This window comes from Emydura macquarii, unplaced genomic scaffold (genome assembly GCF_026122565.2).
Source record: "Emydura macquarii macquarii isolate MOO-44397 ecotype Brisbane River unplaced genomic scaffold, CSIRO-AGI_Emac_v2 contig_18, whole genome shotgun sequence".
Taxonomy (NCBI): domain Eukaryota; kingdom Metazoa; phylum Chordata; order Testudines; family Chelidae; genus Emydura; species Emydura macquarii.
The window spans coordinates 3,254,332-3,277,319 of record NW_027130155.1 but is presented as its reverse complement, the minus strand read 5'-3'; the positions used below and the strand labels follow the sequence as shown (position 1 = coordinate 3,277,319).

Below are 22,988 nucleotides of genomic sequence, written 5' to 3'. Positions count from 1 at the left end.
AGAGCTTTCTTTCTTAACCCCCTCTCTTTACCAGAAAATTATTGCTTATCCCACATATTCAAATCTTTGGTGAAAGCAGTGGCTGTTCCTGCGGTTGTCAAACTGGGATTTTGGTGTGGGTGTTCCTGCTCAATCTGCAAATCTCTCCCACATGCATTTATATTTAAAACTCCTTGCAATCAGGTGAATCCAGACAAAATGTTCATGGGGGTCTGCTGCAGTTCTTTATATTTTGCCTCACATTTGTGTTATTAATTTGTACAGTTAATTAGTTCTTGGAAATTAATTGGCTTGATCTCTTTGTGCGTTTATATTTGGATGGACTTTGTTTCAATGTCATATGTTAAATTTGACTACTATTTTTATATCTATATAGGTGGCTACAAAGAAAGCATGTGCCTAGTCTTGCAAACCTTTACTCAGACAAGCCATCTTACATGAGAAATCTCATTGACATTACTGGGACACCTTGCCTAAGTAATGATTTGCAGGATCAGGCCCAACATAGAGCTCTAAAATACAAAGCATCTTTGTACATATTAGAATCATTCATAAAACTACAATATATTTAACTTAAATATATAAAACTACAAGTACATTACATTCGTATCAAAAAGTCATATGGTCTCAAAATGCATAGGTTTATTTTATGCCTATTGTATTTGCTGGAGATTGTTTATTTCTCTGTCAGGATGAGATGGGCAGTTCTTTATATTGCATTGTTATTTGCATTATATGTTTTTAATGTCTGGATTGGGTGTTCTGAGCACTGGATGAGGATTGACAGAATCTTGTCTGCACCTGTTGTGGTTGACAAAATTACATTTGTTACATTATGAATAAACGTAACAATAGAATACAATACCTAACTATGATAAAGTAAATGTGAAAGGAAGTCTTAGATTTAGTGGTCACTAAAGGAGGAAAAAGAAGAAGTCAAGTCATTTTTCACATGATTTGCCTTTGATTGTTTTTCCATATTAAAACATATCAGATATTATAACAGGTATAAGTCAAATTCTGCTCATGTGACTCATCCCATTGGCACTAGCGACGTAACTAAAGCAAGCAGGATTTGCTCTGCACTGCCAATAGATCAAAAAATAATGACAGCTGTATGTAAGGTTTTATTACACACAGAATATATTTGGCTTTGTTTTTGGCAAAATCCCATTTCGATGGCTCCAGCCCTGGGATTGCTCAAGGCTTTGCTGAATCATTTACTAGAAAGCCATCTTTATTTTCTTTTATCTCTTCTGTGTGGTCCCATGTGCTGCTGCTGGCTCCTGAGAATACTTACCAAATATTCCCCTTTCGATTTTACAGGGCCAATCCAGTAGCTTGTAACAAATGTAATCTGATAAACAGCTTCACCTCTATTACTGCTCACCATTTCCACAGACAGTTCTTGATTATATTTAACTTAATTGTTATTGAAATTAGTCAGAGAATAATTTCTGCAAATCATTCTTGGTTCACAATCAATTCAGTGGCAGGATTTGTTATCTGATATTAAATACTGGAGTTGTTTTGCCTAGATGTATAGGTCACAGGTTATATTTCTACACTAGGAGGGGTGTAATTCTTTGAATCAGGTTTCACAATACAAATCTGCTTTTGACTAGCATTTCCCAAAATTCACTTAAAATCCATAGTTTGTGTCAACATTTCTTCCAGGAAACTTGTTCACTAGAATATTTGTGGACAATAACCAGAAAAGGGAGCATGACTCTAGTCAAATGGAATTTGTCTGAAAATGTGAATGAATACTTATAAAAAACTTCTTCAATATTCCTCTAGTTCTAGGTCTTACATACCTTTTCCATAGGACTTAAAGCACAAGTGGAGCTGTCTGAAAAACTCTCACCCAAACTAGCGAAAGGCCATAACCCTGCTCCTATGATGTCAATGAGTGTTTGACTCCAATAGACATCAGTGGAAATAGTATCAGGCCTGTGTTTCTGTGGGTGGTCTTATTTTGTATGTGACAGGGAATGTGCAAACTGGAAAAATAAAAATTTAGTTGCACCACTACAATTCGGGGTGGAAGTAACCCGAAAAAGCTTGAAGTTATGCATGATTCTTGAAATATTTTGCATATTTTGCGTAGTTAGGAATTTTTTTTAAGTTGGGTCTTAAAGGGAATCAGTGGTGCCAACTTGTTTTTGTTTTTGTTTTTGTTTTAAAGGGTCATAGGATCATTGCAGAACTCTCTAGAGTTTACAGAGGCCTTTTCATGCACCAAGACAGAGTACATGGACCCTGCAAAGAAGTGTCGTGTGTGGTGACAGAGCTATAAACCATGCAACCCAAAGACAAACTTCCCAGGCAAACAGAAATTTGGAACCTAATGGGAGGACAGGGGAAAGGAAATATGCTACAAAAGTCATTTGTTAGCGGACAAAGAAAACCGTAACTGTGAGATCAGAGATTCAAAACAATCAATTCTTCAAATTAAGGTTTATCAGCAAGGCAGCAAATATAATATATAAACTGCTTTTTTTATGACTGAACCTTGCAAAATATAAATCACATAATTGTGTACCTACTGCTTCACTCTTAAACAACATTGTTATTATAGTTTAATTGTTTCCCATTTGGTCTACAGATTTTTTTTATTCTCACTGGGGAACACTTAATCACCTACTGCTCTGAGAATGTATACAGATATTTCTGATCAGATGGAAGAAGGAAATATTAAGTAACACATTATCTTGGACATCAGAGCATAATGAGAGAACAGCTCACATCAAAATGTTGGACTCCATACCCTCTTCTGTCATGATAAATGTGTTCTACCAAATGTTTGTTTTCATTTTTACTTGAAATGATTTATATGAGAAAAGTCCAAAGACCTGTGTCATTCACTTAAATAATTTCTCAGTAATTATTCCAATGCTTAAAGGCTGAATTCACTATTTTACTTGGTTTTATTTACTGCTTTCCAGCCAAAATGAAAACGTAGGTAATTTATTAATGTTTACGTTTATAATCAGTAATGTTGTGATCAAACACCCCTTCACAGTTTTCTAAGGGTTTTCTTGCTTTCTCTAAGCTTGGTCTTTTTAAAAGATTTGTAGTAATATATAAATCATAGTTTTTATATTTAATTCTGAACTACACTTAAGACTTGAAGTAATTGTTATATATTTTATCAGTGGCTGCATATAATTGGGAATTTTGAGTTGCATATAGTATGACAAAGCCTATAAAACAAATCTATAAAGGGATGCAGAAAAAAGCATCTTTTGAGACACACTTTTCAATTTTTGCGGCCTGATCCGGTAAATGCTTTGGTACATAACTTTGTTGATGTCAGTAGTCCATTTGAAGTCAGTAAGACTGTCACATCATTAAAGTTATGCAATTGTTTGAAAGATTGGACCCTTATCGGTATTAGCAAAAGGCTTTAAATACACTATGATATATATGAAATGCCCTTGTGCAGGTTGCCAAGAAATTTACTGCTTCTTGTATTCAAGCCAGTTAAGATTTCCAAAAATAAACACCAGATACCTCCAATGACTGCTATAATGGGTATACTGTATTTAAAAAACTATGTTCATTTTATCTTTCTGAGTTTGTCATCTGAGGAAAACCTTTTGATAATAAATTGAAATTATGAGCCAACTGCTCATTATTGTCTCCAATGACTGCAGTGTATGTGTGTTTTTTATGGGAGATGTGCAGTGACAAAGATGTGGCATCTGCAGTAGAGGTACAGAAATTACAAACTCTCAGGGTGCCTGCATTGACTAACATGGGAACTCAAATTATTTGACGTGAGTTTAAAAAAAGTAAATGGATAATTTGGAACTTGAGGAAATTACACCAAAATGGACTGCACTAGACTTTGTCTCACGTGCGTTCATCACACTAGTCTGGCAAAGAAAATACACCAAAACATTGAGCTCCAAGTCAACTTTCTGCACCCTGCCCAAATAGTCAGGCTCAGTGCAGGAGCATGAGGAAAAACCACTCTGTGGATGCTGCTGCAGCTCCACTCTACAAAGGGCAATAGCAGTGGGTCTGTATAGTCGCAGCCCCCCAGACCATCTGCCAGCTCTGAGCTCCCAAAGCCCATTGTATGAGGATACAGACAGAGCCCCATACAACATGACTCTGCAGTGTATTCACAGTGTAGACCCTTGAGCTGGCTTTCCAAATTCTCCCCACCTCTACCATCCCTTGCACAAGAGAACTCTAATCCCAGCTCCACTCCATCTGGGTCCCACTGTGGCCACAGCAAAGGGGATAGCAATGTGTGACTCAGGGAGCTCCTCAATGCCAGCTGGCAGAGGGCACACCATAACATAACTCATATCAGGCCTGGCACACTCATTGCTCCAACTCACTATTATCATAATTTGTACCTAAAAGGTGCCATATAAGGTATCATATGTAAACTGGTGATATGGTAGTCATTAATATTATTGTGTGGTGTATGTACAGGCGATATATGAAGAATTATAAATAAGTGCTGGAAATATGTTCTTAAAATGTGTTTGGCAAGCAGGGTGTGTGTCACCCCACCCTAGACCAAAGAATGTGTTTCTAATGTAAATTAAGCAAGGTGAGACAATGAAATTACATTTACATGAAAAGTAGACAAAGCCATCAGGCAAACCAGTGTGGGGATGGCCACATAACTCTCTCAATGGGAGATGGAAGCTGCAACTCCAGGAAACCTTCCTGCCTCCTGAAATAAAGTCACTGAACTTTGGAAGATAGAAGTTAGAAGATAGAAGCAAGGACCGAGAGCCATTTTGGTATCCATTACTGGACAGCTACAAGTGGCATGGACTCTGAAGAAAAAAAACAGATGTTTTCAACCAAGGGGATTGAAAGTCTTGGAAACTGAATATAAGTGAGAAACCTGCTTATACGAGGACTGTAACAATTGCAGTTAAATTTAGTCACTAGAAAGCATGATTTGTTTGTAACTTTTCATATCTCTTACTGGAAACCCACTTAATCCAACGTTTTTTATTAATAAACTTATTTTTAGTTTTACCACATACCCTCTCAGTGCTGTGTGTTTCAACTAAACTTGCAGGCTGAAGTGTATGCTCCCTCTTTGGAGGCAGCAAACTTAATAGCTTCTGTGAGGGCCCAGTGAGAAGGCCTGGATGCTACAGGGGAGACAGGTTTAGGGAGACCTAGGACTGGAAGGACTGTTGGTGCCCCCCCTACAAGGAGTAAGCAGGATGATGGAAGCCAGGGTGAGGCTAGCATGCGGGGAGTATGCTGCTGGCTTCGAGGCTCTGAGGCAAAGCTGCACAACAGAGAGGCACCCATGGTCACAGGGCAGGCAGTCACAGAGCACCTTAGTGGGCTGGGTTGACCCCTAAAGTGTCACACAATGACCCCAAAAGGAGGAGATTACAGGAGAGCAATAGGAAGGGAGAAAAAGACAACCCTGTATTGGGTTTCTGGCTCTACTGGATCCCTCTCTCAATCTATTATCTCAGGTACTTATATGGCTCGCATTATTGTAATGTCTGAATGCTTCACAATCTTTAATGTGTTTATCCTCACAACATCCCTGTGAGGTAGGGAAGTGCTATTATCCACATTTTACAGATGGAAACTGAGGCACAAAGAGGCTAGGTAATTCCCCCACTGATGTGACAGGAATGGCTACTGAAGATGGAGATGAGGCTGCTGGGCAGTGTTTCCAGGGAAACGGGGAGGAGGGAAGCAAATGCATAGGAAGAGGCAGACCAAGCAACAGGGAACCATGAAGGGGGGAAACCAAAAAGGGACAATGAGCCAGAGAATCATATGCAGAGAAGCAAGAAGAGATAGAGAGAAACAGACGAGAAAGGGAGGCAAAATGCAAAGCAAAAGTAGAAAAAAGTAGAGATTAACTTTTTTGAAGAAGGATACGCTCCCTATTCCACTAGAGACCACTGAAATATGGCAATACTTTCTTAATAGGGCTGTTCCATGTAAGCAATCACTGTAGTTGCCAGATGTATATTAGGAATCAACAATGGGAAAGTTTTTCCATGTGATCATGAATGGATGACAGGTAGTCTAAAGAAATAAGCATCCATGTGGGCTTCATAAACGGCAGGGGCATGCTTCAGAGGAAGGACGACTGCATGTGCCTTTGAAAATCACTTATGCCCACACCTTTCATTTGAATACTCAATTAGCCACCAACCTGGTGATTTAGGCACCTAGATGTTTTTGAAAATTCTGGCTTCAAGTTTTCAAGCAGAAGTGCTATTAATGTGCATGCTCTACTCTCATTGTTTTTAATAAACCTGTCTAGTAATTGAAACAACAACATATTTTGTTTTAGAAACAGCCAGTGATTATGATTCTCTCATGCAAAGGCCAAGATTCTGCCTTTCCATGAGAGAATCATAATCTTGCTGTACTCTCATTGTTTTTAATGAGCCCGTCTAGTAATTGAAACAACAAAATATTTCGTTTTAGAATCAGCCAGTGATTATGATTCTCTCATGCAAATGCAAAATCTTGGCCTTCTGAAAAAAATACCCATAACACTCATCATTCAGAGGTGACCTATTTGATATAGAACAAGCACTGAAGATTAAAACATACCTTTCATCACAGCTTGCAAACTAATTAACCACAATGAAGCTTATGCGTCTGTAAGCATGAATGTCAGAGAAATATTTATAGATATGACCTGTAAAACATATAAGATAGAAAGTGTTTACCAAAGACCTTTAAAAGAACATCAGGCCAAGAAAACGTCACTGACTGCTACATTTTACCAATTTTACCATTTCCTCAATCAAACATTTAAAAACCCGGAAAGATTTCACAGCAAGAATTCAACTGGAGGGTGAGTGCATTGGATCTCTTTAGAGTTTCCATGAATTCAGCACGAAGTAGCTCACTGTACAATAAACTTCCAGATTTACTGGCTGAAGTTATAAGCATGATTAAGGCCACGATTTTGGTACAGAAATTTTTAGTAAATTTCACAGCAGAAGTGTGGGGAAAAAACCCAGTGTCACAGAAGGGGGGAAGATTGGAGTGCAAACCCACCCCACATTCACCTCACAGCAACAGCTCCTTTCCCATATTGCTGGTCCCAGCTCCCTGCTCAAGGCTTTGTGACCTGGTACATGGGGTTTCAATGCCACTCAGGCTTGGCTTATCCGCCTCCTCCGTAGATGGAGACAGGAGGACAGGCCAAACTTGAGTGGTATTGCAACCCTGTACATTAGGTCGCAACACCACTCAGTTTTTACAGCAACTACCAACAAATTCATGGACTTTATTCAAATTCATTATTTCGATGATCACCATGGCCTCTGTGACAAAATCATAGCCTTAACCATAATGAATAGAGAGGTACCAATCATGGAAACAATGTGCTACTAAGTGCCTATATTTTCCATAAAGTGCATGTGGCTCCAGATGCTATAATGTCACCAATGAAAATGTGGGGGTTTATTTTGTTTTGTTGAATGAAAAATACATTTAGAATAAAACAGAGACGTGATGAAATTGTAATATCTGGGAGAAAAACTAATTGATGTCTGATAATGCATTGATCAACTGCTTCTTCTTCAATTCTTATATCAAAAGAGAACCTCACATTGATGTTACCAGGGTTTACATGAAAGACAAATATGCTAATCCCTGAGCATTTCAATTGCTCCTTATTAGTGAATGTCAAATGTGAATTTCCTCTCCTGCTAAACCCCTCTACATTGTTTTTCCATGAAGGTTCCATCCATCGCTTCCATCTCCTTTGGTCACCTCTCTTTCCCATTCATTGCAGCCTGAAGCCAATGTATGGAGGGGGAGGGGTGTCTCATGGCTTTCTCCAGGAGGTACTTCCTCAGTCGAAGCTCTCCTCCCTCCTTGGTTTGTGTCGGGAAAGCGCAGCAAATGCTGCACTCCAGAGAGATATGGCAGTAAAGGCAGAACTGTTGTTTGTCGTTGACCAAGAAGGAATAGAGGCAGGAGACACAATTAAACCCTGGGACAGTCTTAAACCCCGGGACTCCAGGCAGAGTCCTTCTCACAAGAGAAAGGGTCCCCAAGGCAGGGAGAAACTAAACTCTGCTAACTAGACTAAAAAACACAAACACTAAAAATACACAGAGGATTCCAACTCAGGCCATGTGGTGGGAACTGGAGAGGTGTTAGTCCCCCTGTGCCTTCAGTACAGCATACAAGGAAAGCAATTGTACAGGCACAGACCCACAGAAACTCCTAACTAGACACTCCCAAACCCCATCAAGACTAAAAACTAAAGCTTTCTATCCTCAACCTACCTTCCTCCACATGCAACTCACCCCATCAGAAAAAACCTGGGAAAATAGATGGGATTTGTAGTGTGTCCTGAATGTCAACCAGCTTGGACTCCGCTGAGCCAAGAGCGTTAAGAACTACATCCTTGAGTCAGGCTACACCCTTTCCTGAGAATACCTGGGATTATGACCTTGAGAATCCCAGCTGGCCTCAAGTGCTTGTGAAAATACAAAGGGCCAGACTGTGAAGCTCTTGCACAGAACGGTGTCTTACAGCACATGTATCAATGGAACTACTTATGCAGTAAGGGTACCACAACCCGGCCCAAAGGGAGAGGCAGTCTCTAAAGCACCCAAGACCCAAACTATAATAATCTTGTTTAACCGAGCCTCCAAACTGATTTAGATTGCAAGCAGTCCATATGCTGGTTTTATGTTTGCCCCAATAGAAACACACACGTGTTCCTTACTTGGGTCAATGTTAGACAACACCTTTCCAAACTCCAAAGAGAAAGAGGTAACAATCTACCTTCTTTGGCATAAGGGCTAGGGACCATCATCCCTCCCCCCTTCTCATGTGTAAGCTGAAGTTAAAGAAAGTTGACTTGGCCACCTTGAACCTATCCGTTCCCCTTCCTTCCTGGACACCAGAAAGCACAGAGAAGGTGTGGGGAGAGCTATAGAGATAAAGGGATCAAGGACAGGGCTCAGAACCATCAGCTAAGTGCCTTGGGTATGGGATCAAGGCTGTCTGTTGTACCTGAAGCAGCAGCCTTACTCTTTTCTTCACATCCTCTCTACCACCACGCCTGGGCTCCTTCACAGAGACAATATGGCTGAGGTACGAAGTTCAGCCAGCATCTGCAAGGACCAGCGTGAGGCCAGCAAGACATACTTCAGCCCTAGCTAAACATTGCAAGCCAAAGACCCAAAACAGGAGACTCCAGCAGGAATGGGCAGCTTGACTGCTTTTAGCTGGCATTTTGGAAAAGATAAATCAAGTCATATTTAGCTGGCTGAATGTTACCGGTGGGAATGGTGAACCATGAGGATAGTTCTGCCCTCACTTACAGCTGCAACTGCCACCGCAGTCTCATTGGACAACACTTAACTCAGTGCAAACTGCAGACACGTAAGCAAAGGTAGAAATGGGCCCTATGGATGTGAACAGTGCTGTTCTCTGAAAACTGAATTTATACAACAGGGAAAGAGCACAGCCATACAAGTTTCCCATCAGGTACTGCTACTTGCTAAGGCTAACAACTGTTTGTGCTTAATAGCCCATATACTGCTCATGTGATAAAAGCAAATTGAACATGTCCCCCTATGGCCTGGAGGTACAATGTATCACTCCAAATTCAGAGATGTGAGAGGCGTTGTTTTGCAACAGACTTTTGCTATTTCAGTGAATACTTTTGTGCAATTAAATTGGCCTACTTTTCCTATTTCCAGTGGCTATTTATTCATTCAGCACTTTAGTATTTAGCAAAAAATGACATTATAAATCTAACCTTCCTCAGGAAGATTCAGAAGTTCTTTGTTTCTTTCTCTTTAGCAGTTTTATGACAGCATTCATACAGCACTAATGTATTAGCTGAACTCAGTTTGGAAATGCTTTATGACTAGTACTAATGAGAACATCTGTCAGTATCTATTGTATCTATTTGCAGATTGTCCTGGAGTTCAAAAATGCACGTATCTGATAGAGTACTATATTTAATTAAAAGATGATTTACCATGCTGCAAGCGTTTATTGTGCAAGCAATTAATGTAATTAAAATATTTGGTTACATCTATCAACTTCATTTTCCAAGTATTATAAATGAAAAAATGTATTAAAATATATAAATGAATTAAATAAAATATCCCCTTTTCATTTTCATGTTGTGTTTTAGTCTTTCAAAGCAACTGGAGATTATATAATTTGCAGCTGCCCTCTCAGTGCAAATTAATAGTATTTGTCTTCGTGAAGGCTGCTGCGAGTTCAACAGGATTTACACTTATCCGTCAGTGGGCTAGAAGAGGCCGCTGAAGGAATATTATAGTCTCCCTGGGAAGTCTGGTCAGATTCTGCTTTGTTAGCTTCTTCCTATCCTTCTAAAATAAAGATGCAAAGTTCTTGCAAAGAGGAGCAAAACACAGAGGGAAAACAAGGAGGATACTTTCCTCGTGACATGGTAACTGACTTTACATTTCAACTGATATGTCAGACCTGGTTCTCCCCCACTGTAGTTCTATTAATGGCAATGAAATCTAGGGATAAAAAGCTCTTTACACGTGGTACAGAGAATTGTTATTCATTCCTGATTTACCCCAGTGTAAATGAAAACAGAACTGGGCCCAACACTGAATCTAATAGAACTTGAGATGACAAAGATATTTCCCTTCCTATTTGAAAAGATCCACTGTAAACTCATGGAAATGAAAAACTGTGAGAGAGGGAGGTGGTTTGGCAAAAACAAGCCCAGAGATGGTCTGGATCCAGATCCCAATTAACCAAATGCTCTTATAGTTTGGGGTAGTTCAAGTAAATGGGTTTGGGTTTGGTACAGCTCTGAACAAAATACAAAAAATACACACCCTACCCATCAACACAATATGAAAATGTCTTTTGCACTTACTTAACAGAGGGGACATGAGGCACAGCTAGGGGGAGGATCGTGCTTTGAAATTAGAGACACACTGAAGGCTGTTTCCTGCTCCATTGCTGCACAATGCCTCCCACTTCCAGAAGATATTTTAACAGGACTGGGCCAGCAGCCATTCTAGGCCACCAACCCTTCCCTGCAGGAAAAAAAAAGAGGAAAATGGAGGAAATGTCTCTCTAAAACTTCTGTTGGGACTGGGGAGAATAGGAGGAAGTTGTTCCCTCTCTAAGGACGTTGCAATGAGTGAGACATTTGAAAATCACTAGGCAGAGCACCTCCCCTCCCAAAGAATTCAAAGGTAAGGGGAGAATCCTTCAGCCAGTTGGGGTCTGACTTTGGGGTCACCCACTATTCCAAAGCAAACCCCTACTGTCGTCAGAGGCTGTAAATCTGTCAGCAGAGCCGCACAGTACAATCAATTATGCCCACACAAAGCTAACCAGCTGAGTCTCCAAAATGTCTTCCAACATGATTGTTTGTTATTAAAACTCTGACTTAGACTTGAAGGCAATATCAGTGAAATGCTAGTGGAGACAAAATTCCATCACCAATTGATTGCCAAAGGCTTTGAGTGAATTGGCACCATCTCAGGACCTATACTCCCCCTCCCCCCACCTCCTCAGGCCATATATTATGGGAAATATCTTTTAAATAAGTGGATTTATTTCGGTGGAAAGGAAAATGATTGCAAGCACATATCTAACTTTGGAGAATGCTACCAACATATTTACATACCATATTTCTGCTTGTGGGTAGAATCCTTGTTGTGATACTTCATAACCACAACCTTCTCCTTTGGCATGAAGCTGTTTAGGTGGAATGGCCCATCTGCTAGATCTCACTACAACAGAACAAACTTCCCTAAATGTACCAAAGATGCACCAGGACGCTTTGAGATAAAAGTGCATGTTCTCCCTGCTCACTGAGCCCTATTTTCAGCTGCTCATACAGAATTAAATTCTGACCCCATTGAAGTCAAGAAGAAAACTCCCGTTTTTACCATGATCCATGGAATAGCAGAAATGAAGATTTCCATAGGGAGTTGCTAAGTGAAGTATACATATTACGTTAATAAATACCTCCCCAGGGATAGAGGAACTGGATCCCAAACAATACATTTTGCCCGGTCACACGGTAGCCATATATTGTATTCTTATTTGGAGATTAGCGGGATCTGGAAGATCCTCTGCAATCTGGAGATACTTTTTTACATCTCTTTGCTCACATTACAGACCAAATGAAATGAGTATATTAGGTATGGTGCCTTATGATGAAAGAGGTCATCTGATTTCACAAAACGTACCACAAGGCCAGTTCCGGGTAAGCAAACCTCACCTGACTAATACTGTAGGGACCAGTAACACTCACACATTCCCTTTCACATATTTATTTATGATACTGGTGAATTCACACCAGAGAATATCCTGCAGACTCTAAAAAAGCTCATAATGATAAAACCCACATGGAATGTGCTTGCAGGGATGCTTCATTTTCTTTTGCTATTTTAAATCAATTGACATTAATGCTTTGAGAATGAGGATGTACAGCCGACCAATGCAGGGAACCACACAGGATGTGGATTGGATGGGTTGCATGCCCTGGCCTCTTTCGTGGTCCCTTTGCAGGGACTCATATTGAGCCAGACCCTGCAGATGCACGTGAAGATTTGAGTTCCACATAGTCACAATCTGTGAAAATCTGCCACTTCTCAATGACACCAATAAGTAACCTGAAGCTGTATGAGGAAAAGCCAAAGTAGTGACCATTTGCCTTTCTTCAGAGCAGTAATTAAAAAATAAATACATTTTTTTTTAAAGAAGATTACCACAGATTACTGTCTTTTCAGAAAATAATGGACCAATTTATGTGTTTGTGGGTTTTTGGTCTTGTTTTTTTCAGTTTTGGTTCAAAGGGAGTCAATTTCCATGTGAACCAAAAGATATAATACAGAGAGGACTCAATCAACCTGAACATTTCCACGTACAGCTTCAGGTTACTTATTGGGTTAGGATGAATAGTTCATGGGACAACATTCAGAATCAGACACTTGTGAAATTAGCCTGTGTGAATCTGCTGTACATATCCAAGTTTGGTCATGCAACCATGGCATTGTGACATTGCAAGGGAAAGCGTTTAGCTCACTCATTCTCCCCAAGCAACATGGGAATGCTTCCTGAGCCAGCTGGCATTGCAATGGAATATATCACAATGCAGACAGAAGCACATTAGGTTTGAGTTGGGTTCAAGCTTACTGAAATTTGTGGCCAAAACTCCAAATTTGAACTTCTGATATGTCCACTTCAACTCCTTATGGTGGGAGGGAAGAGGCTCTTGTTAGATTTCCAGACCAGTCAAAGGATGATGTGGAGACCACCTCCTTTAGAATATAAAATGTGCCGCACAACATTCCAAAAGGGATGGCAAAAAGAGGAAAGGCAATAAGAACCTGGGGCAAAACTGGATGCTATTGGAAGTGATTTTAATAGCTGAGTAGCGAATGTTAATGGTGCATTTGTTCGTTATCACAGATGGGGATGGGCATGAATCCAACATGTGAGGCCGTAACGCCTAATTGACCATGCCTAAAAATTTTATTTGAACCCCATAGTTAAACGTAAAAATGTGGATAGGATGAAATATTCAACACTTATTTCTGCCAGCTGATATCCCCATGAATACATACAGTACTTATTTTCAGCATATTTTCTTGTAATACTATCCATTGAAGAGACACTAACTGGTTGTGATGGGGCATGCCCCATCCCAAATCAGGAGAAGGTTAACAAACTCCTCTGGCTCAATGGGTACTAAACAGACGCACCTGCCGAGCCTGCTCCACTTGGAGGAAGCAAGCATAAAAGGGAGGACTTGTCACAGGAAGGGGCGGCAACCAGTAGGAAAACTGCTGTGCCTCAGCTAGTGGGCACTTGCAAAAAAGTTGCTGGGAGGAAGATAGCTTGTAAACCTCTGCTACTCACAAGGACTAACCAGACCAGATAGGAACTAATTGCTGCAGGGCAGGTTTGAAGATAAATTCTGACCTGGGGTTTAGCTGTACCTAACTGCCATAAACAAGCCAAACCTCAATAGACTTTCCTGATGGAAAATCCAGAGCCTGAACAGCCCCTTAATTGGAAGATCCCCATACCTGTGAATCTGGAAAGACTGGAGTAAGGTTCCCAAAGGGGGAAAAGACCTTTGTAATGGGAAGAGACCCTAAAAATGCACAAGCAGGGACCTGGTAAAGACTTAGCGTATCACACTGATCTGTTAACCTTTTCCATCTCAGACTACGAGAGGTTGGTTTGAAACAAATCCTTGGTATCCCACTGTCCCTGAAGTTTGAGATCGATGTCTGAACTTTGTGACTGAAGCTCATCCTTACTAACATCTGTGAACCAGGATGACTCTGAAGTAGCTACCACAAAACTAGAGTGAGCAAAGTTGTCTGAATCTGGCCCCAAAGCAAGAGCAATCAGCCTGAAAAGGGAAATGCACTACATGACCTAAGAAGAATCTTTCATCTCTGATTTCTGTGAATCTAAAATGTCCATCTCTCTAAGGGTTTTGCACCTGTGTATAGTAATACTGCACCAAATACCTGCACCTATTTTTATGAAGAAGCATATTGCACAGTATATGCATCAGATGGTAGAAAGGTTACTTTTCCTAATACAGCCACCCCTTCCACTTCTTAGCATGTAAATTACACAAACTTACTGACATGCAACTAACACCCCCTTGTATGATGCCTGCGAATTTGGCTCCATGATTTTCAGTATGTCTACATAGCATCTCCCAGGTGCTACACACTAAAAATAGCAGTGGGCAGTGGCTCGTGCTAGACACTCAAGTATGTATCCAGAGGGTCAGATGGGCTTGTACTTGCGTGACTACCCCGAGCCACCACCTGTGGCACTGCAGCTACACTGTATTTTTAGCTCATTAGTTTGAGCAGAGCATGGTGTATACCTACCCGAGGTGGAAATCACACCTCCCAGCGGCTGTATAGACATAACGTTGGAAGTTTGCTAAAGTGCAACATTTTTCATTCTTTCGCTGCAATACATTTTTTTAAAAGTAGATTTCTTTACTAAACTGGCAAACTTTCACGTGGAGCAAATTAGGGACTTTGACATTTTCATCACAAAAAGCTGTGTTAATTGACAAACAAGACTTTCAAATAGCTGAGAATACAACAGTTCAAGGATGTGAATACTGTACTTCAAAGCTACTGTGGTAGTATCCAGTCCAAATGATTTGAGCCTGATTGAACTTGTACTTGCATCAGTTTAAATCAGGAGTAACTTGATGAAATCAATGGATTTTTACCAGTATAAAACCAGAGGAAAATTGTGCTCTTTGTACGCTATTCATCTGGAAGTTCCTTTTGCTGGAGAGTTGTGCAGTGACCAGTGAAGCAGCAGATGGGGAAATATTCCCAGCATTTTAACACTAACTTGAATTAAGTTGCATAGATTCCAAGGCCAGAAGGAACCATTGTGATTCTCTAGCCTGACTTCATGTATAACACAGTCCATAGAATTTCCCCCAAAGTAATTCCTAGGACATAACTTTTAGAAAAACATATAAAAAATAGTCCATGATGAAGAATCCAACACTACCCTTAGTAAGCTGTTCCAATGATTAATTACTCTTACAGTTAAATTTATGCCTTATTTCCAGTCAGAATTTCTCTAGCTTTAACTTCCAGCCATTGGGTCACGTTTATACCATTCTCTGCTACACTGAAAAGCTTATTATCAAATATTTGTTCCCCATGTAGGTACTTATAGACTGCAATCGAGTCACCCCAGAATCTTCTCTTAAGCTAAATACAGAGACTCAAAGAGCTCAAATACTATTAAGCATGTTGTCTAATCCTTCAATCATTCTCGTGGCTCTTCTCTGAACCCTCCCCAATTCATCAACATCTTTCTCTAACTGTGGGCACCAGAACTGGACACAGTATTTCAGCAGTGGTTGCAGCAGTGCTAAATGCAGAGGTAAAATAACCTCTCTATTCCTATTCAACATACATACTCCTGTTTATGCATCCAGTGATCACAATAGATCTTCTGGCCACAGCGTTGCACAGGAAGAACTTTCAAAGACTGTGGAAGCAGCTTTTCTAGCTGTGATGATGATCATAACACCTTTGAGCTTTGCTTCCTATAGGATAAGATGCATTGTTGTAGTTGTAGATGGACCTGGGGGGTTATTTTTTAATGAATGGGATAAGGCTCACAGTTATATCTTTATGCTTAGCAGAATTACAAAGCACTAACAATAAGATGCTGTAGTATTTTGAAAACAACTAGAGCTATGTAAATATAATTCTAGGTGGGAGCGCTTTGCTCTCAGATTATTCTTGCTATGAGGGAGGGTTATATGGCAGATCTAGTTTTTCACTTGATGAAATTAGAGCAGATTCTGCACGTGTTGAAGTAGACACTTATGTGAGGAAGATGGAGAAAAAATATAAGTGATGAGTTCAGGAAAAGCTTTTTTAAAATTCTTCTCTGTTTGAAGGAAGATAAGTAGCACAAGGCAAGAAAGCAACAGAAATACCACATGTTCCAACAGGCAAATGACTCTATTTTTTATAAACTTTGGGGAAAAGCCACTCAATTCAACATAAAGTATGTTTCTATTGGTTCTATTCCCCTGTCATTCTCTCTCAAACATTAGAACCAGTCACCAGTGCGTCTAAAGATATTTCTTGACTATTATGTTTGATTTGAAGATTGTAGCAGTAGGCTGCTGAAACTTCAGTGAAACATAGAAAATACACATATATTGCTATTAGCTTGTGTGGAATGTACTGAAATGAAATATACACCCAACATATGGCACATGCATAGGTAAAATAGGGGCTGCAAAGATTTTAACTTATAGGTTTTGTTGCAGCTGCAAAGAGACTTGGAGCCCAAACCTGTTCCCACTAAAGGTAAAATTTCCACTGACTCCAGTGGAAACAGAATCAGATTCTTAAAACCAGATTTTTAAGATATTTAGGCAAGTACCTATTTCCCTTTCAAAAATGAGTTTTAGACTCCTAAATCAGTTAGGCATTGAAATCCTGAGCACAATGATGTTCAATGCCTTTTAAAAATCTGGGCGTTAGGGACTATTTTTGTGACATGCTGAGCTCCCCCAATCAAGTCAATCCAAGTACCTGGCCTCTAGGAAAAGCTCACAGATTATGGGGACTGGATATCTAAACAGACTGGTAATGATGGCAACTGTCATGGCTCCTAAGGAGTATAGACATTGTGACAGTAAATTTTGTGGAATCACCAGTTAGTGTTCATAAACTGGGCTCAATTCTCTAGTGTGGACCAGGTATATGTGAAGTAAATATTTCTTGCCGATCCATTTTTGCATATTTTCCTACATACAGTAAGTTTCTTGCTTTTCTGCATCCAACTGTTTCAGAAACTTGAGCAAAGGTCAATTAATTCCAAGAATAGTTCTTAACAACAATACAAATGCTCTGAGGTTTCTCAATCTCTTTCATAACTTCCTGCTCACAACCATACAATAGCAACAAAACAAAAATCAGTTAGCCATCATAGACACACTAAAGTTTCCTGGGGAATCATACAGTTCAAAGAAATAACTATTAGAACAGGTTACTGAGTAATTCCAGTTAGGCTTATTGCTCAGTGCATGATCTTCCACAGCATCGTGTTGAATCAGATGGAACAATATAATGAAAAACATCATCAAGATTGCCTGGAGAACTGAAATCACTGATCCCTGAGACTCTGTATCTTAAACTTATACAGGGCCTAGACACTATGAAAAACAGATATGATGAATAAATATATTGAACTAGAGGAATATCAAGTAGGAATAAGGAGGTGGCATTACCTAGCTATATGGCATTAATTAGACTGTTATTGGAACACTGTGTCCAGTTCTGGTGTCAACTCTTTAAACAGGATGTTGAACAATTGGAAAGGATTCAGAAAAGCGCCCTAGTGCCCCAGGGGAGGGGAGTCCTCCCCTGCACTCTTGTGGGTCCAGGCAGCTAAACAAAACACTTAAAACAAAATCCACCAAACTATTTTAGCATGAGACCCATGTGCTGCTAAGTTTTTGGGGGGTTTTTTCCCCAGAAAAACAAGATACATAGCATGTCAGTTTACAATGTGAGTGTAGTGCAATTTGGGATGACAATGTAGTGTAATCAGTTTTACACTGTTGGAGAAACATTTCACAAAACAGAAAGATGACACTTCGGAAAACAAATGAAAACAGCAATTGTGAGTATAATAGAAAGTAAACCCTGGGGTATATAGAGCCGTTTGATAGCAACTGTTTTGTTCCCTGATTATCCAAATCATTCACTGCCACAATGTCTCCCCAGATACACTACTTCAAGCTGTGCTCTTGACATAAGTTGGGGACTGCTGGACTGTGGCAATGCAGGGGTGGGTGATGCAAATATTGCAAGAGCTGTAGGGTTTTTTCCCCACCTCCGGGTCAATATGGACAAAAATGAGTCCAAAGCAAACCTTCATCTGCTGGGGGGTGTTCACATGCAAGCCTGAATTTGCAACTAGCCTCTTTATAGTTGGATGAACCAACATTCCCTCCCTCCCCCCCCGGATCCAAACATTTATACACATTGGTGAAAATTTTAATTAGAATGTCATTGCTCAGGCCTACCTTTAGTACTGCTCTAAAGCAATAGTGTGGGGTGGGCACTGTACTGGAATGAGATGTGAAACTAAGATTTTGACCCCAGGGCATTTTCTCAAAGGCAGGGTGTTTAATTCCAGTGCCCTGGCCATATTCGAAGTCCATTTTCAACTGGATATAGTATTCTCCATTTCCTCTAGTAATCAGTTGTGTAATGAAGCTGGGTTCTGATGCCTTTCTCACCAGAGGTGACTACACCTCAAAAGTGAGCAGTGGAAAGGCAATCTCTGCGCTGATCTACACCCTGTGCAACCCACACTGCAATCTGTACAGTCTTTAAAGGGCTTTGGGATCCCTTTGTGTTAAAGGCTCTAGGTGGGATTCTCCTTAATATAATAGTCTGTAAATTACATATTCTGTACAAAACTTCACATCCTACTGACCACTAATGGGAGCAGCACAAATATTTGTAGATATTCAGAGCGCTCTGTCCCTCTAAACATTCACACATTCTAGTTTACATAAGCCATTTAGTGATAGTGGCTATAACTATTCTCACTCTATGGCTCTCAAAAGAGGCTGCCCTGCTTCATGGTGTTAGGGGGTGTCCCCAAAGATACACTAGCCATATGACAACAATCTCAAGGCCAAATCAGCATTCAGATAGTATTATATTAGGCATTACATGATAATCCACAGTGTGGGCTGACAAGTAAACTTCATAAATGGATCTTTTTATTCCTATAAAAATTCCTTCCTTCTGGGAAGATTTTATCTGTGTGCGGTTATAAACAAGCTGAAAGAACGAAACAATCCTCTCACATTATAATCCAGAATAGAATAATTCATGCAGAGAACAGACACACAACCTTTGATTATTTCACTGCCAAATGCAATGGGTGTGACGCTCTGCACGCTTATGCCTATGTAAACCAAAAGTAAATGCCAGTGTATTTAGTGAGAACAGAACCAGGCCCTGTAAGTCTACTGCCATCAAGAACAAATCACTTCCAAAGGTCACTTCTGTCTCCTTAACTGCACCCCACTTGTTTATCTCGTGCATCTGTTCTGTTGTCGCTCAGATTGTAAGCACTTGAGAGCAGGGACTGTCATTAACTATTTGTTTGTACCATGCCTTGCACTATGGGGCTCTAATCTGGATTGCCTCTAGGTACTATTGCAATACAAATGTTAAATAACTATAACAGCTGTAAATGAGGTGTGTTCCCCCCTCCCACCCATTTGCTGTTGATTCTGCAAGCTGCCGAGTGCCCTCAACTCCAGTTTTAGTCAATGAGAATTAAGGAAGCTCGACACTTTGAAGCAGGGGTCAGAATCTTGAAAGATCAGGCCCAAAGTCATGAGAGGGATTTCTAACCTCACTCCCACTCTCAGTCCCTTCCTCTTCTCAGGGCTGGAAATGCTGCTTTTGCAGAACACCCAATTCCTGCAGTCTAGTGACCACGCTGGAGCCTATGCCAGTCTGAGGATTACAGTGCTGGCCCATCCAGGAGTAGCAACAGCTTCTTACACCTGGCTGTAAACAAAACAGTAGCACCTTGCAGTCTTGCAGAATAAATAAGTCTGCTTTGATCAAAACCAAGCCTGTAACCAACAGTGAAGAAAACTGAATTTTAACTAAGTTAATTTTATTTTGCTAAATATATACACAAAACTCACGTTCTCTGGAACTGTCAGTGTACAATGGTATTTTAAACGTGTCAAGTTCAAATAAATACACCCCAAATGTTGTTTACATTTGTTGATTAACTACATGAATAAGTTATACAAAGAAGTCTGGTTTACATTAACCATTTGAATTATGAAATCTAATTTCAACTGACAATGGCAAAATATGGGGCCAAGTCTTTTGTTAATTTAGAATACGAAGAATCAAATGACAGAAATAAAAAGAGCTGGAGTAAACTAATGAGTCTGAATGTGTATTTGGAAGGCACTGCCACACCCGTTAGATTGTTTTAGTAAATTAACAGATGTTTATAAGTGGCGTAGTAAACTTCAGCGGTCTGAAGTTCCATGTAATGATGACTTGGGCCTTGGTCCTGGAATGAACTACATACATCTTCAGCCCCAGTCCTGCAATGGGGACTGCCCATGTGGAACTTATTGCAGGATCAGTGTCTTGCTTTTTACAGGACTCATTCTGCATAATACTGAGCACCTTCATCAGGGAAATCTGAGAGGGCAGATCTCTGTGGAGCCCTCCTGAAGTCAAAGGGGCTCCACACTGGTGCAGGAGGGTCCATCTGTGCCAAGCCCCAATGACTTCAGTGGGGTTCTGTGCAAGCCAAGCAGAATTTGCTGAAAGAGGAGGGCCCTGCTGCATGCTATAAAGTGCCTTTAAACCCCCTTAACCCCACTTCAGCTTCCACTGAGATCAATGGCAGTTGTAGGTGAATGGTACATTTCTCTTGTTTCCTTGTTCATACAATTGAGAGTGTGGGAAGAAAGGAGGCAGAGTAGACAGAAGCAAGGGAACAAGAAGAAGAAACAAGATAACACTGGAAAAAGCAAATTCCACATAGCAGAGAATGATAGGGATATGAGAAGGAAAGAATCAGAGCATTTTCAAAGGATGAGAGGAAAGAAGAGAATGAAAAAGAGAAAGCAATAAATAAAATGAGAGAACGGGAAAAGTGGTATTGGGGTGATTAGAACTGCTCAAAAAAGGAAAGGAGAGAAAAGACAGATGGCAAAAGAGGGAAAAGTAAGAAAGGGCATCTTTTATTACAATGAATTTAATTCAATTACTTAATGTTCCTTGGCTTCTTGTAGGGGACAAGTGCCCGCGTACTTTCTGTATATTTGGAGGAAAGTGGCTAATTTGTGCACTTACATTGTATTAATGTTGCTATTCTGGATACAATCACTAAACGATGTAAGCAAAAGACAGAAAAGGTAATATCAGAAAGCAGCACAGAACACCCTGCCCCTAGCAGCTCCCAGGCCCTGGCTTATTTGGCGAGGTGTTGTCCCCTGCAATCATTTTTGGGAAGCCATGCATAGATTTTCAGCACAAGCAGCTGGACTCCACTACTCCAGCAGCAAAGGGAGCTGGACATGCTCAAAGATTCCCACCCTGCTTCTTCTATGTAAACAACATCACTTTGGTTTTGGGGTGGTAGTGAAAGAATATCATCTCGCCGCACAAAATCCTAAAGGTAGTCCTGTGCCTAAGGGAATGATTGCGTTGGACAGGAATCAATTCAGTTTTGAAGGCCCTGAAAAACTGGTTTGCAGATCCACCCTAAAATGTTATGGGTTATCTTTGTTTATAGAGAACAAAATCCTAGGCTCCTATATATTAGTGAGGCTCCTTGGACCTCAACGGAGAGACACATATTTATGCCAGCAGAGCATCTAGCCCTTTACAGTATGTGTAATGAAAATGCTAACACATTGTACACTGATCCCTCACGCAATAGCACAGAGACAGAAAGATGAAAACCACTGTCTCATTTTAATTGCAACACAATACTCACTTCAGTGGGAGTTAGCCATTCCAGATCTGCCTGAGAAATGCTATAAGTGGCCGATGCGAAGGGCTCCTACCAAATGAGGCAGGATCATAGAGATAAATGACCTATTAGCTCAAGTCCACCCCCAGCTAGTACAGGAGGTGCCAGCAGAATATGGTATTGTTTTGGTATTGATGAAAAGGAACAATGTGTGGGCTGCTCAGAGAATGGAGCTGGTCTGGTAAGTAATGATTGCGAAAAAATCATTCTGAAAAGATGGTCAGTGCAATTTAAACTGTGTGGGAGGTGCATATTTTGTTGAAATAATTCTTGCTCTTCTCCTATAAAACTGGCCACAACTGCCTTTCCTTTTATGACAAGTTGAGCCAATAGTGGGAGCACAGGAGCCATCACTGAAACATTATTTTTGTTTCACTGTCTCTTTTTCAATTCATTTACATTGTGCATTCTGCTGTGGGAGAGAGGACAGAGACAAGGGACTAGTTAAGAAGAATATCATCTGAAGAGAATGACTACAAGGGGAAAAAGAGATAAGGTGGGTGAGGTAAATCTTTTATTGGACCAAAGTCCGTGTCTCTCACCAACAAAAGGTGGTCCAATAAAAGATATTACCTCACCACCCCCCTTGTCTCATTGAGACCAACATGGCTACAACAACACTGCATACAAGGGCAAATGACTATTTCTTTGCCTTCTACAAGTCACACCTTTCCTCCCCTCAAAAATTAGATAAATAGACTTAACTATATTTTACTTCTAAATTTTATTTGAAAAATTGTTCAGTTCCCTATACCATTCAGTATTGTATCATATTAAACATCAAAAGCATCTATTTGATTTTTAGCAGTCTCCTGCAAATGTACATTTTGGTTTAAGTGCACAAAGTTTCAGCAGCAATTTCCAGCTTAAAGAAAAAATCCAATATTTTTGGATATTTTGGTTCA

At 40.2% G+C, this 22,988-nt stretch overlaps 1 protein-coding gene across 2 annotated transcripts in view; it reads left to right on the top strand.

Moving 5' to 3' along the window:
- Positions 1 to 5,018, top strand: part of MME (membrane metalloendopeptidase) — a 64,173-nt gene extending 59,155 nt beyond the window's left edge. For both annotated transcript variants that reach the window (XM_067549690.1, XM_067549580.1), the window contains exon 23: positions 2,189 to 5,018. In XM_067549690.1, the coding sequence (XP_067405791.1) occupies positions 2,189 to 2,288 (100 nt within the window). In that variant the 3' untranslated portion in view covers positions 2,289 to 5,018. The remainder of the gene's footprint in view (positions 1 to 2,188) is intronic.
- Positions 5,019 to 22,988: the final 17,970 nt, after the last annotated feature.